Source organism: Anomaloglossus baeobatrachus, chromosome 3 (assembly GCF_048569485.1).
Source record: "Anomaloglossus baeobatrachus isolate aAnoBae1 chromosome 3, aAnoBae1.hap1, whole genome shotgun sequence".
Classification (NCBI taxonomy): domain Eukaryota; kingdom Metazoa; phylum Chordata; class Amphibia; order Anura; family Aromobatidae; genus Anomaloglossus; species Anomaloglossus baeobatrachus.
Genome location: NC_134355.1, coordinates 427,783,150 through 427,799,193, shown reverse-complemented (window position 1 = coordinate 427,799,193; position 16,044 = coordinate 427,783,150). Strand labels below are relative to the sequence as shown.

At 48.6% G+C, this 16,044-nt stretch overlaps 1 protein-coding gene across 3 annotated transcripts in view; it reads right to left on the bottom strand.

Annotated features, from left to right (window-relative positions):
* The window catches only part of CAPN10 (calpain 10), a 64,724-nt gene that overhangs the window by 28,475 nt on the left and 20,205 nt on the right, over window positions 1-16,044 (bottom strand). For all 3 annotated transcript variants that reach the window (XM_075340371.1, XM_075340373.1, XM_075340374.1), the window contains 2 exons: window positions 13,306-13,472; window positions 2,484-2,746 (listed from right to left, as the gene is read on the bottom strand). In XM_075340371.1, coding sequence (XP_075196486.1) covers window positions 2,484-2,746; window positions 13,306-13,472 — 430 coding nt within the window. The remainder of the gene's footprint in view (window positions 1-2,483; window positions 2,747-13,305; window positions 13,473-16,044) is intronic.

The window sequence follows — 16,044 nt, the reverse complement described above, 5'->3', positions numbered from 1 at the left end:
GATACACCCCTCATATTTTTGCAACTATTTTATTATATCTTTTCTTGGGACAACACTGAAGATCTGACACCGATACAATGTAAAGTAGTAAGTGTATGGCTTTCATAATAGTGCAAACTTGGTGTGCCCTCTAAATAACTCACACGGCCATTAATGTCTAAACCTCTGGCAACAAAAGTAAGTACACCATTACCGTGAAAAATGGCAAAATTGGTCCCAAATAGCCATTTTCCCTCCCAGGTGTCATGTGACTCAGTGTTTCAAGGTCTCAGGTATGAGTGGGGAGCAGGTGTATTCAATTTGGAAGTCACTGGTAGTTCAAGGTGGCGCCTCATGGCAAATAATTCTGAGGGTGTGAAAAAAATAATGGTTGCTCTACATAAAGATGTTCTAGACTACAAGATTGCCAACACCCAGAAACTGAGATGCTGCACAGTGGCCAGGACCATACAGCGGTTTAACAAGACAGTTTACACTCAAAACAGGTCTCACCTGGTTGACCAAAGAAGCTTAGTGCATATGCTCAGCATCATATCCAGAGGTTGTCTTGTCAAAAATAGATGTATGAGTGCTGACAGCATTGCTGCAGAGGTTATAAGGGTGTGGGTTAGCTTGTCAGTGCGCAGACAATATGCCGCACACTGCATCACATTGGTCTGCATGGCTGTCATCCCAGCAGGAAGCCTCTTCTAAAGATGATGCACAAGAAAGCAAGCAGTTTGCTAAAGACAAGCAGACTAAGAACATGGATTATTGGAACTATGTGCTGTAGGCAGATGAAAATGAAACTTTAGGTTTAGATGGTGTCAAGCATGTGTGGAGGAATGGGTACAAAGACAAGTGTATCTTTCCTGCAGTTAAGCATGGTGGTGGGAGTGTCATGGGTTGGGGCTGCATGAGTGCTGCTGGCTGTGGGGAGCTCCAGTTCATTGAGGGAACCATGAATGCCAACATGTAATGTGACATACTGAAGAAGAGTATGATCTCCTCCCTTCGGAAACTAGGCCGCAGGGCAGTAGTTCAATATGATAACGACCCCAAAAACATACCAAGACGACCACTGCCTTGGTAAAGAAACTGAGGGTAAAGGTGCTGGACTGACCAAGCATATCTCCAGACTTAAACCCTATTGAGTATGTATGAGGCATCCTCAAAAAGATGGTGGAGGAGCGCAAGGTCTCTAACTTCCACTAGCTCGGTGATGTCATCATGGAGGATGATGGCTCCTTTGAAGCTCTAGTGTCCCTCTGCCAAGACATTAAAAATGGGTCGTGGCTGGGTCTTCCAGCACTACAATGACCTAAAACATACAGCCAAGGCAACAAAGTAGTGGCTCAAAAAGAAGCACATTAAGGTCATGGAGTGGTTTTAGTCAGTCTCCAGACCTTACTCCCATAGAAAAGCTTAACTGAAGCGCCGAATTCCCAAGTGACAGCCTCAAAATCTTAATGATTTAGGGATGATCTGCAAAGATGAGTGGACCAAAATTCCTCCTGACATGTGCGCAAACCTCATCAACTAGAAAAACAACTGACTGCTGTGCTGGCCAACAAGGGTTTTGCCACCAAGTATTGAGTCTTGTTTGCCAGGGGGATCAAATACTTATTTCTCTCTGCAAAATGCAAATACATTTTTATCATTCATACAATGTGATTTCTGGATTTTACTTTGGATATTCTCTCACTGTTAAAATTAACCTACCCTTACAATTATACACTGGTCATGTCATTGGGCAAACTTACAAACTCAGCAAGGGATCAAATAATTAATTCCTTCACTGTACAATTCTCAACATTGAAATTGCAACACCAAGAAGGAAACTTTGTGTAATTATGGAAATCACGAGCTTGATAGACATATAAAAGAGGTTGCCCCCTTGCAGACAATGTCCTGCCTGGGCTGCAATATTGTTAAAAACAAAAACAAAAAAAAAAAAACAAACAAACACCACAACAAGCCATGTTAAATGTAAACCCATCTTCCCCAGGTCCACCGGCGAGTCTTCCAGGCGGCTCCAAGGGTCAGATTAGCTGCTGTGCTGTCGACACGACGCAGGAGTCGCAGCCATTTAGTGAAACTGGTAGCTTTCAAGGGGGTACTCTGTCTACATATATAACATTACAAGTTGTAAGTACTAGATTGTGTGATAGGACGTTGATCGAAGGAACTAGTTTGATTAGAATTATTTGAATTTCCCCTTAATATGGGGAAACTAGCATCTGGTCATATATGGTTTTTGCCTTCCCCTGGAACAAAAGGTTAGGTTATAGGTTGAATATTAAGGACCTATATCTACTTTCAAAATTAAAAAAATATGAATAAAAAAAAAAAAAAAAAAAAAAAAAAATATTCTACAATCAGTAATTTTTTTGCACTGAAATTAATGCTACTAATAATAATTTGATTACATGAGGCATAACTGTTCTTTCATCCATAAAATAGGTGTTACCCATGTTCACCAAGCTGGGGATACTCAAATTTACCTTCCAGATATGCAATCCCACCGCAATGGGAGTTGTTCTTTTTGAAGCCTCACAATGTAACTGTCTGCTGCAGCGCATACTGCTGGAGGCTCCTAGTTCAGAACTTGGCCTTTGCATAAGGGTTAAATACATCTCACTTTTCTCCTTTATGCGTAGCCAGAACTTTGGGTTATCAGGAAAGCTGGTGGTGTTGCGTGATCCACCTGCATTACGGCCTTTAATCCAAGACCCATAAATCTGTTGTGTGTAAGAAAGTGGGGAGCCTAGGTGGAGAATAAAACATAAAAATAATACTAATGAAATATTTGCTTGATGTAGGTACATCAAAACTGAAAAAATTTTATATTACATCTGGATTATTGAAGAGACAGCACATATTGTGGTTTTAACCAAAGACAGACATCAGTCTACTACGTGTACTTGTTGAATAGCATCATACAGTAAACAAACATGTGGCTGACCAGGTTGTTATCAGAGGTATTTAAAGTGTTATTCCCGTCTCCAAGATCCTATCCCAATATGTAATAGGTATAATAATAATAATAATAATAGCAAATACCTCCAATTAGATATGTAGTATAGTTATATTGATTCACGATCACTTATCTCATGTTCAGGGCATTGCAGGACCTTAGATATTCATGACTACAACTAATACCAACTAACTATATGCGTAGTCATAAGCATGGATACCTAAGGTCCTGCAATGCCCTGAACATGAAGTAAGCGACAGTGAATCAGAAGAACTATACTACATTTCTAATTGGAGGTATTTCCTAATATTATTATTATTATACCTACTACATATTAGGATAAGATCTTGGAGATGGGAATAAGCCTTTGCAGTAAAGATCAGCTGGGCCTACCTGTAGATCTATTGTAAGGCCTAAGACACACGGCGAGAAAAACTGTACGAGTGGAATGCGATTAAATATCGCATTCCACTCGGACCAATATTAGCCTGTGTCAGCACCCATGAGCGATTATTTTCTCAGCCCTAATCGGACCGAGAAAAAAGAGAATTTTGTTTACTTACCGTAAATTCTTTTTCTTATAGTTCCGATATGGGAGACCCAGACCATGGGTGTATAGCTTCTGCCTCCGGAGGACACACAAAGTACTACACTAAAAAGTGTAGCTCCTCCCTCCGAGCATATACACCCCCTGGATGACCAAATCTAGCCAGTTTATTGCAAAAGCTGAAGGAGGACATCCACCCACAAGTAGAGACAGAGCAAAACCCGGAACAACCGGAACCTCTGACTACAACAACAGCCGGTGAAAACACACGGAACAAGAAAACTGCCAACAGGCAACAGGGAGGGTGCTGGGTCTCCCATGTCGGAACTATAAGAAAAAGAATTTACGGTAAGTAAACAAAATTCTCTTTTTCTTCATCGTTCCTTATGGGAGACCCAGACCATGGGACGTCTCAAAGCAGTCCATGGGTGGGAAATAAACAGAAAACTGAGAAGTAGGCAAAACCAAACTTCACAAATGGGCGACAGCCGCCTGAAGGATGCGTCTGCCCAAGCTCGCATCTGCCGAAGCATGAGCATGCACTTGGTAGTGCTTTGAAAAGGTGTGCAGACTAGACCAAGTGGCAGCCTGACAGACCTGCTGAGCCGTAGCCTGGTGCCTGAAAGCCCAAGAGGCACTCACAGCTCTGGTGGAGTGTGCCTTGATCCCCGGCGGGGGAGGCACCTGAGTACTCTGGTAGGCATCGGATATGGCCGACCTAATCCAACGAGCTAGGGTCGGTTTAGAAGCCGAGAGACCCTTGCGCTGACCTATGGTCCGCACAAAAAGAGAGGTGCACCGCCTAAGAGCGGCGGTGCGTGACACATTAGATCTGGTGCGGGCGCTCCGGATCTAAAGAATGCAACGCTTTCTCAAAGCGATGAACAGGGGCCGGACAAAGGGAAGGCAATGAAATGTCCTGGTTAAGGTGGAAAGGAGACACCACCTTAGGAAGAAAGTCCGGAGTCGGACGGAGAACTACCTTGTCTTCGTGAAAAAACAAAAAAGGTGACTCCGAAGAGAGCGCGGCCAAATCAGAGACTCTCCTCAGAGAAGTTATGGCCACCAGAAAGACGACTTTCTGTGAAAGTCGAAACAAAGAAACTTCCCTAAGAGGCTCAAAGGGGGGTTTCTGTAAGGCCGTGAGGACCAGATTAAGGTCCCAGGGATCCAAAGGCCGCCGGTAAGGAGGAATGATGTGAGATGCGCCCTGCATGAAGGTGCGCACCTGAGCCAGTCGGGCGATACGCCGCTGAAAGAACACTGACAGAGCCGAGACCTGTCCCTTAAGAGAATTGAGGGATAGTCCTAGCTGCAGACCGGACTGCAGAAAGGACAGGATGGTTGGCAAGGAAAAAGGCCAAGGAGCATGGCCGGAAGAACGACACCAGGACAGGAAAATTCTCCAAGTCCTGTGGTAAATTTTTGCCGAGGAAGACTTCCGAGCCTGAGTCATAGTGGAGATGACTTCGGGAGGAATGCCGGAAGCCATCAGGATCCAGGACTCAAGAGCCACGCCGTCAACCTGAGAGCCGCAGAATTCTGGCGGAAAAACTGACCTTGAGAGAGAAGGTCTGGGCGGTCCGGGAGACGCCACGGCACCTCTACGGACAGACGGAGCAGGTCTGTGTACCAAGCTCGCCTGGGCCAGTCTGGGGCGATGAGTATGACCCGACGGCCCTCCATTCTGATCTTGCGCAGGACTCTGGGCAAGAGAGCTAGAGGGGGAAACACGTAAGCCAGACGAAACTGGGACCAATCCTGAACCAGCGTGTCCGCTGCAAAGGCCTGAGGATCGTGAGAGCGAGCCACGTAAACCAGGACCTTGTTGTTGTGCCGGGATGCCATTAGATCCACTTCCGGAGTGCCCCACTTGCGGCAGATCGACCGGAACACTGCCTGATGCAGAGCCCACTCGCCGCTGTCCACGGTTTGACGGCTGAGATAATCTGCGTCCCAGTTTTCCACGCCTGGGATATGGACTGCGGATATGGTGGAGGCCGTGGCTTCCACCCACATCAAAATCCGCCGGACTTCCTGAAAGGCTTGCCGACTGCGTGTCCCTCCTTGGTGGTTGATGTAAGCCACCGCGGTGGAGTTGTCCGACTGAATTCGGATCTGCTTGCCTTCCAGCCACTGCTGGAACGCTTTCAGGGCAAGATACAGTGCCCTGATCTCCAGAACATTGATCTGAAGTGAGGACTCTTGCTGGGTCCACGCACCCTGAGCCCTGTGGTGGAGAAAGACTGCTCCCCACCCTGACAGACTCGCGTCCGTCGTGACCACCGCCCAGGATGGGGGTAGGAAGGATTTCCCCTTCGATAATGAAGTGGGAAGAAGCCACCACCGAAGGGAAGCTTTGGTTGCCTGAGAGAGGGAGACATTCCTGTCGAGGGACGTCGGCTTCCTGTCCCATTTTCGTAGGATGTCCCATTGAAGAGGACGCAGGTGAAACTGCGCGAAAGGGACTGCCTCCATTGCTGCCACCATCTTCCCCAGGAAGTGCATGAGGCGCCTCAAGGGGTGTGACTGACCTTGAAGGAGAGATTGCACCCCCGTCTGTAGTGAACGCTGCTTGTTCAGCGGAAGCTTCACTATTGCTGGAAGAGTATGAAACTCCATGCCAAGATATGTCAGCGATTGGGCCGGTGTCAGATTTGACTTTGGAAAATTGATGATCCACCCGAAACTCTGGAGAGTCTCCAGAGTAGCGGTGAGGCTGTGCTGGCATGCCTCTTGAGAGGGAGCCTTGACCAGCACATCGTCTAAGTAAGGGATTACCGAGTGACCCTGAGAGTGGAGGACCGCAACTACTGCAGCCATGACCTTGGTGAAAACCCGTGGGGCTGTCGCCAGGCCGAACGGCAGTGCCACGAACTGAAGGTGTTCGTCTCCTATGGCGAAGCGCAGGAAGCGCTGATGCTCTGGAGCAATCGGTACGTGGAGATAAGCATCTTTGATATCGATCGATGCAAGGAAATCTCCTTGGGACATTGAGGCGATGACGGAGCGGAGGGATTCCATCCGGAACCGCCTGGTCTTTACGTGTTTGTTGAGCAGTTTTAGGTCCAGGACAGGACGGAAAGACCCGTCCTTCTTTGGAACCACAAACAGGTTGGAGTAAAAACCGTGACCCTGTTGCTGAAGAGGAACAGGGACCACCACTCCTTCTGCCTTCAGAGTGCCCAGCGCCTGCAGAAGAGCCTCGGCTCGCTCGGGAGGCGGAGATGTTCTGAAAAATCGAGTCGGAGGACGAGAGCTGAACTCTATCCTGTAACCGTGAGACAGAATGTCTCTCACCCAACAGTCTTACCTGTGGCAGCCAAATGTCGGAAAAGCGGGAGAGCCTGCCACCGACCGAGGATGCGGTGTGAGGAGGCCGTAAGTCATGAGGAAGCCGCCTTGGTAGCGGCACCTCTGGCGGTCTTTTTAGGGCGTGACTTAGACCGCCATGGATCGGAGTTCCTCTGATCCTTCTGAGGCCTTTTGGACGAGGAGAATTGGGACCTGCCCGTACCCCGAAAGGACCGAAACCTCGACTGTCCCCTCCTCTGTTGGGGTAATTTTGGTTTGGCCTGGGGTAAGGATGTTTCCTTTCCCTTGGATTGTTTGAGGATTTCATCCAGCCTCTCACCAAACAAACGGTCGCCAGAAAATGGCAAACCGGTTAAGGACTTTTTGGAAGCCGAATCTGCCTTCCATTCCCGTAGCCACAAGGCCCTGCGGATTGCCACCGAATTGTCGGCTGCAACCGCCGTACGGCTCGCAGAGTCCAGGACAGCATTAATAGCGTAGGACGCAAATGCCGACGTATGAGAAGTTATGGACGCCACTTGCGGCGCAGACGTACGTGTGAGTGCGTCAATTTGCGCTTGACCCGCTGAAATAGCTTGGAGTGCCCATACGGCTGCGAATGCTGGAGCAAAAGACGCGCCGATAGCTTCATAGATGGATTTCAACCAGAGCTCCATCTGTCTGTCAGTGGCATCCTTGAGCGAAGCCCCATCTTCAACTGCAACTATGGATCTAGCCGCCAGTCTGGAGATTGGAGGATCCACCTTGGGACACTGAGTCCAGCCCTTGACCACATCAGGGGGGAAGGGATAACGTGTATCCTTAAGGCGCTTGGAAAAACGCTTATCTGGACAAACTCGGTGTTTCTGGACTGCCTCTCTGAAGTCGGAGTGATCCAGAAACATACTCGTTGTACGCTTGGGGAACCTGAAACGGAATTTCTCCTGCTGAGAGGCTGACTCCTCCACTGGAGGAGCCGAGGGAGAAATATCCAACATTTGATTTATGGACGCGATAAGATCATTCACTATGGCGTCACCATCAGGAGTATCAAGGTTGAGAGCGGCCTCAGGATCAGAATCCTGATCAGCTACCCCCGCTTCATCATACAGAGAGTCCTCCCTCTGAGACCCTGAACAATGTGATGAGGTCGAGGGGATTTCCCAGCGAGCTCGCTTAGGTGGTCTGGGGCTGCGGTCCGTGTCAGAGACCTCACCCTGGGATCTATGAGACACCCCGGGGGAACATTGTTGTTCCAACTGAGGGGAACCAGGGGGGCAATGATTCCACAGTGGCCATGGTCTGGACTGCAAGGCTTCTAGAATCTTAGCCATAGTCTCAGAAAGTCTTTCAGTAAAAACTGTAAACTCCGTCCCTGTCACCTGGACAGTGTTAGCAGGTGGTTCCCCCTGGGCCCCCCTTAGCAGAGGCTCCGGCTGAGTAAGTGCCACAGGGGCCGAGCAGTGCACACAATGAGGGTCAGTGGAACCTGCCAGTAGCTAGGTCGTACATGCGGCGCAGGCAGCATAGTAAGCCTGTGTTTTGGCACCCCTGCTTCTTGTGGGCGCCATGCTGTTGTCTCCCCTGAGCAACACAATAGGGTATATAGCCAGAATCAACCGTGCACCAGTGTAAAGTATAGCCTATAAACATATAATCTATAACTACACTTCTGCACAAGTAGGGCCAGCACCTCAGGTGCTGCTTACCGCCCGCTTAAAGCGGTTATGTGGCCACCAGAATCCCTGCCTGGGTCTCCCAGAGCTTGTCTCCCCTCTGCAGCGTCAGAGGAGCTGACAGGAATGGCTGCCGGCATCCTGAGGAGAGGAGGGAGCCGTGGGCGTGACCCAGAAAGTGCGGGAACTGGTGCCCCACTGTGCACAGTGAGGGGGGTGGAGTATGCAAAGCATGCTCCAGCCCTCAGTGCTGCCGTCCTGTACAGCGTCCCGCCCTTCCCCTGACTGGCAGGCCTGGGGGCGGGAGGAAAAAAAGACTAGGCCGCAAAAGCCGGGGACTCGAGTTATAAGCGCGGCCGCCGTATAAGCGCGGTCGGCGCAGAAGTCCCCGGCGCACTAACAGTCCCAGCCGCGCCGCAGTGATAACAATGGCAGCGGCGGTCAGCGCGGTAGTCCCCATACACTAACACACTCAGCGACGCTGCAGTGTGTAATGGCACAAACGCGGTCAGCGCCGCGGTCCCCGGTGCACTAGCACGCCCAGCAATGCTGGAGTGTTGCTGTGCGCGGTCCCCACGGGGACACAGAGTACCTCAAAGTAGCAGGGCCATGTCCCTGAACGATACTCGGCTCCTATCCAGCAGAGTCCTCAGGAGCTGTGGATGGAGCACGGTCTCAGTGCCTGGAGACAGATTAGGATCCCACTTCACCCAGAGCCCTAGGGGGGATGGGGAAGGAAAACAGCATGTGGGCTCCATCCTCCGTACCCGCAATGGATACCTCAACCTTAACAACACCGCCGACAAGAGTGGGGTGAGAAGGGAGCATGCTGGGGGCCCTGTTAAGGGCCCTCTTTTCTTCCATCCGACATAGTCAGCAGCTGCTGCTGACAAGCTGTGGAGCTATGCGTGCATGTCTGCCTCCTTCGCACAAAGCAAAAAAACTGAGGAGCCCGTGGGAGCACGGGGGGGTGTATAGGCAGAAGGGGAGGGGCTTTACACTTTTAGTGTAATACTTTGTGCGGCCTCCGGAGGCATAGCCTATACACCCAATTGTCTGGGTCTCCCAATGGAGCGACAAAGAAAATCTGTTTGGCGGGCTGGAAGAGAACTATCCTGTAGCCGTGGGAGATGATATCCCGCACCCACTGGTCGGAGACGTGTTGAAACCACACGTCGCCAAAGTGGGAGAGCCTGCCACCGACCAAGGACGTTGCTGGCTCGGCCAAATAGTCAAGAGGAGGCTGCCTTGGTGACAGCAGCTCCTGCGGACCCTTGTGGACGCGGCTTCTTGCGCCAGGTGGGCTTCTGGTCCTTGGCCGAGTTAGTGGACGAGGCCGAGGGCTTAGAGGATGACCAGTTAGAGGAACGAAAGGAACGAAACCTCGACTGGTTCCTGCCCTGGACAGGTTTCCTGGCTTTAGTCTGTGGCAAGGAAGTACTCTTCCCGCCAGTAGCCTCCTTAATAATTTCATCCAGCTGTTCACCGAACAGCCTGGACCCAGCAAATGGGAGCCCAGCAAGGTACTTCTTTGAGGAAGCATCCGCCTTCCACTCACGAAGCCACAAGATCCTGCGGATAGCGAGGGAATTGGCGGAGGCCACCGCAGTGCGGTGAAAGGCCTCCAGCATGGCAGACATGGCGTAGGCTGAAAAGGCTGAAGCCTGGGAAGTTAAAGCAACCAATTCAGGCATAGAGTCCCTAGTGAGGGTATGCATCTCCTCCAGAGAAGCAGAGATGGCTTTGAGAGCCCACACTGCTGCAAAAGATGGGGAGAACGAGGCCCCTGTCGCCTCAGACAGACTTGGCCAGGAGGTCAACCTGGCGGTCAGTGGGATCCTTGAGTGAGGTGCCATCAGCCACAGATACAACTGTCCGGGCTGAGAGTCTAGACACCGGAGGGTCCACCTTTGGTGAGAGCCCACTCCTTGACCACCTCTGGTGGAAAAGGAAAACGGTCATCAGAACCACGCTTTGGGAAGCGTTTGTTCAGGACAGGCTCTGGGCTTGGACACAGTGGCCTGAAAACTGGAGTGGTTAAAGAACACACACCTTGGTCTCTTAGACAAAGTAAACTGGTGCTTTTCTGCCAGAGAGGGTTGCTCCTCTGATACTGGCGGATTGAGGTCCAGTACAGTATTAATGGACGCAATCAAATCACTAACATCTGCATCCCCCTCAGTCAGATCAATGGGGCACATAGAGGTAGCGTCCGAGCCCCCAGTAAAGACATCCTCCTCGTCCTGCGAATCGGCTCGTGAATCGGAGCCGCGGGACGAGGAAGGAGAGGGGTCCCTGCGTTTCCTTTTAGGAGGACGGGGTCTGGGAGCAGATGAAGAATCCTCTGTGAGCTCTGGAGAGCGAGCCGAAGCAGCAGAGGCACCCTGTGAAGGGGGCTGATGCATGCTCAGCAGAGTCCGGGACAGCTCTCCCATGGAGCAAAGGACTGGGAGATAGACTTCGTAAACAATTCTACCCAAGCCGGGGGTTCAGCCACCGGGGCCGAAGCAGCCTGAGGGACCACTGGGGAGACTCCAGGCTGAGGCACCACCATGTTAGAGCAGGCATCACAATGAGGATATGTGCTCGGTTCAGGCAGTACGAGCTTACATGCAGTGCATATTGAGTACAGCCTTGCAGCCTTGCTCCTAGTGTGAGACATGCTGCTGAGGTGGGGGCTCTGCAGTAAGAACACACTCCTTCAGAATGACCCCCAGAGAGTGTATAATAAAGTCCACAACCAGAGGTTGTGGCTTACCAGACCGATTTGTGTGCCCTCCGGATCCCACAACTCAGACCCCCAGACAGGTTGCAGAGATGCAGCAGCCAGCGCCGATCAGTGTGAGAACGCTGATAAAATGGCGCCGGAGTGAGGAGGGGGGGCGGGGCCTAGTCCAAGAGCGTGAACCGGAGGGCCAAGGGGATATACAGGGGAGGGAAACATCTCAGAGAGGAGTGTCCTCCCCTCTGCTGAACGGCCGGTGGGCGGCGCCGCAATGTCCCTCTGCATGACTGACATGCAGGGGCAGTGAAACCGAAAGTAGGCCGCAGCTGAAGCCGGGGACTAAATTTTGCAGTGCGGCCGGCGAGCAGGCATCCTCGGCGCGGTTCTCAGGGGAAACCCAGAGAACCGGCCAGAAATGTCACCAAAATAACTAACACACTCTCCCCAACAATAAAAAATGCAAGGGACCCCCTGACAATAACGTCTCAAATACTTAGCTTGAGAGACGCAGGGCCAGGTCCCTGAGGGATGAGTGCTCCGTCCGGCAGGGTCCTGAGAGGGCTGCGGATGGAGACCGGTCTCCTGCAAAGCAGTGAGAACCGTGCTGGCTCCCACTTCAAGCCAGAGCCCGAGGGATGGTGAAGGAGCGCAGCATGTAAAGGCTCCAGCCTTGAAATCAACCTTAACAGCACCGCCGACACAGTGGGGTGAGAAGGGACATGCCGGGGGTCCAGCTTGGACACGCTTTTCTTCCAACTCTTTAAAATCAAAAATCAGATGAAAATGCATGTGTGATCCTCCTGAACACAAAGCATTGAACTGGCTAGATTTGGTCATCCAGGGGGTGTATATGCTCGGAGGGAGGAGCTGCACTTTTTAGTGTGGTACTTTGTGTGTCCTCCGGAGGCGGAAGCTGTACACCCATGGTCTGGGTCTCCCATAAGGAACGATGAAGAAACAATCGCATGATGCTGCGGTTATAATGCGAGACTCTCTCTCTCACACCCATTCAAGTCTATGGGGCAAGAGAAAAAAACAATTCGCACTGCACTCACGGTACACCGGTGTACCGCGAGTGCAGTGCGAGAATCGCAAAAGCCAGCTACGGAGGAGAGAGGGAGAGAAATTCCTCCCTCCCCTGCGCAGCACCGGCCAGCCTCCCGCAGCTGAGGTCCGCTCGCATAGTCGGACCTCAGTCACCAGGACACTCGCATGACACTCGGCTCTGCTGTACTGCCAGCGTGAGTGTCATGCCCAGTGTGGCCCCGGCCTTATTGGGATGGAGAGCAGGGACCATCAGATAAGTGCATGAAGAATGCTGAGTGTAGACAAATGTTGAATAAACTGTAAACCAGTTTATACAACCTTGCTTAGCAGGTTAGTTTCACGTAATAAATCATCAAAATAACATTGGTGTGGATATATGACACTAAGCAATACACGGCAATACTGGAAATCAGCTCCTATTGAAAAGAAGAGGATCTAATCTGCAATACCCAGCAGCAACCACTAAATGTATGGAGGAGTGACCTTATGCTCTGCACACCATTCACAGTAATTCGCTGCTGCATGGTATAACACGATTGGTGTTGGGGCTTGCGCCGAGCACCCCCATCAATCTGAAGATGGATCAACAATTAAAAATATCAGATGACCTCTTTAACGAGAAGATTCAAAGGGCAGTATCTAGTTGATTGCATCTTCTACTTACAGCTGTCCTAGGTCAGTGCAATCTATTAAATTTGCTGGCTAACATCCATGTTTGTCTGCATTAATGTATCTCCAAATGTATATGTATCCATATGTATCTCCAAATGTTAAAACAATTTTTTTTTTTTTATCTAAATAGAAACAAAATTCTGTGTTGACTTTTTAATGTATATCTATCATGGACAGAGCTCAGTTATATATCTTTCCATACACAACTCTATTACCTGTGAGGACTAAATAAGAGAATTACAACTTATTCAGCCACTAGAGGGAGCTTGGCGATTTAGAAGAGAAGAGTGTATGATCCTACCTACAATAGTCACATCAGTGGCAATGCCTGAGCTATGCATGTGCGCATACTCTCAAGGTCAAATATGCTAAATTTACCTGCACTCACCAGTCCAGATACTTTGAAAACGATCTTTCTCAATGACCGGAAATGACACTGTAACCTCATTAAATTCTCTGAGAAATTCATCTTTTTCCACCCAGAATTCACCATCTTGTATTTCAGATAAAAATCGTGAACTTTCTGTCTGGTCCATCAAAGCCCATTTATCACCGCTAAAGATAAAAAAAAAAAAAAAGAAGAAGAGAAAAGAGCTATTTGCTGTAACTTTGGTAAGAAAAACAAGCCCTTACAGTGCCCAGTATATTGTAACTAGCTTATGCCTCTGTAAACCTGCTAGTTACAATGTACTGGGCACTATAAAGGCTTGTTTTAAATTCTGCAACATTTACTGCGTTTGACACCATGGGCGTTTTCCAGAGACCAAATTGTCACTACACCCGTATACGAGTGATGACATTTCCAAACTGTGGTAACTTGACGGGATTTCTTCTGTTCTAGCATTTAGGGGCTCTGCAAATGGTGTCCGCAAACTATTCTAGGAAAATCTGTGCTCCAAAAATCAAATGGCGCTCTTTCCCTCCCGAGCCCTATGGTGCGGCCAAACAGTATTATACAGTCACATGTAGGGTATTGACACGTTCAGGAGAAATTGTATAAACACATTATGGGGCCTTTGGTTTGTTTTGTTTTTTTTTAACTTATTCCTCGTGAAAATTGGAAATTTGGGGTTAAATCAACAGTTTAGTGGTAAAAATGTAATTATTTTTTCTTCACTGCCCAATAGAACCAAATTTTGTGACACACCTGTCATTTCAGTAAGCTCACTGCACTCCTAAATTAATTAATTGAGGAGTGCAGATTGTAAAATTGAGTCACTTGGGGGTTTCTGCTATTCTGGCACCTCAGAGGCTCTGCCAATGTGACATAGTACCCGGAAACCAATCCAACTAAATCTGTACTCCAATATGGCGCTCCTTCTCTTCTTTTTGTACTGTGTCTCAAAAGTAATTTTTGACCACATATGAAGGATCAGCATACTACAACAAATTGGAATCGTGGCAAAATGCGGTCACATGCGGTTGCGTGCGTCATACACAACCGCATGTGATCGCATCTTGCCACAATTCCATTACAAATAAATGGAACTGAAACGCATTTGTAGTGAATCTGGTTTTGCGGAAAAATACCGCTGATGTTAGGTGAGCCTTACTCTTCTGAAATGAGAGATTTGAAGTTAAAGCAACATTTTTGTGGTAAAAATATATTTTTCATTTTCACGGCTCAATGTTATAAAATTCTGTAAAGCCCCTGGGGGGGTTCAAGGTGATCACCAAAACATCTAGGTAAATTCCATGAGTGATCTAGTTTCCAAAATGGAGTCACTTGTGGGGGAGTTTTACTGCTTATTCACATCAGTGGCTCTCCAAAACACAACACGGTGTATGAGAACGTTTGAACCCTTCTATCTTCCTAACAAAAAAAAAATCATATTTCAAAAATTGTGGTGATTTAAAGTAGGCATGTGGGAAGTGTAATAACTGTTTTGTGTGATATAACTCTGGGATTTATGGGCATAAAAATATAAAGTTTGAAAATTGCGAAATTTTAAAAAATGTGTCAAATTTCCAATATTTTACAAACAGAAAAATTATTGGCGTAAATGTACGACTATCATAAAGTACAATGTCTCAGAATCACTGGGATCTGTTGAAGTGTTACAGAGTTATTACCTCCAAGTGCTGTAGTAGGGGAGAGAAAAAGGCACAATAGGGTCTTACCCGGTTTACAGGGCAAAAGGTAAAGAAGCAATGCACTCACCTGGCTGGGTTGTGCCAGTCACAACCCCTTTGCAAACGTAAATGAGCGCTTAGGTGGTTCAGCAGCGGCCCCGTTACAGAGCGGTATATCAGAGTAAGAAAAAAACTGGACAAAACTGGTTTATGCCGTTTTTTTCTACTCTGATATTACCTCAACGTGACACTGGTTAAAATTGAAAAAAATTGGCCTGGTTATGAAGTATTATACAAACGACTCACTTTGTCTAGCAGGACCTGTGGTGAGGTCATACCCATGTGACCAGAAGGGGCGGGGCCTCAGCCAACAAAGCTGGAAACCAGGTCACATGGATATGACCTCACTACAGGTCCTGCAAGAGACAAAGCGAGTTCTTTGTATAATACTTATGCTAATTCTAAGAGGGGGAAGGGATAACTACGAATATATGATGTGTTCCAGTGCAACTGTCACTCAAGAAGCTGCTCATTTTATAAACTTTACTTTCTTGGATTTCAAAACCTAAATATCCGAGCTGACCACTAATGGTATGTATAGAATCAGCCTGATAAAGCCAGTGCTATACTGGCACTAAGTTATATGCGAAAATCCTGGCGATTGGTTCCCTTTAAGCAGTCCCAGGTCATTACTATACAAAAATATTTCCACTGTTAGGGTCTTTTGTAGAAAAAAGAATTTTGTTTACTTACCGTAAATTCTTTTTCTTATAGTTCCGTATTGGGAGACCCAGACATTGGGGTGTATAGCTTCTGCCTCCAGAGGACACACAAAGTACTACACTCAAAAGTGTAGCTCCTCCCTCTGAGCTTATACACCCCCTGGAGAACCAGTTCTAACCAGTTTAGTGCAAAAGCTGAAGGAGAATAGCCACCCACAAGTAAAAACAGAGCAAGAACCGGAACAACCGGAGTCTATCTGCAACAACAGCCGGTGATAACACGTGGAACAAGAAACTGCCAACAGGCAAAAGGGAGGGTGCTGGGTCTCCCA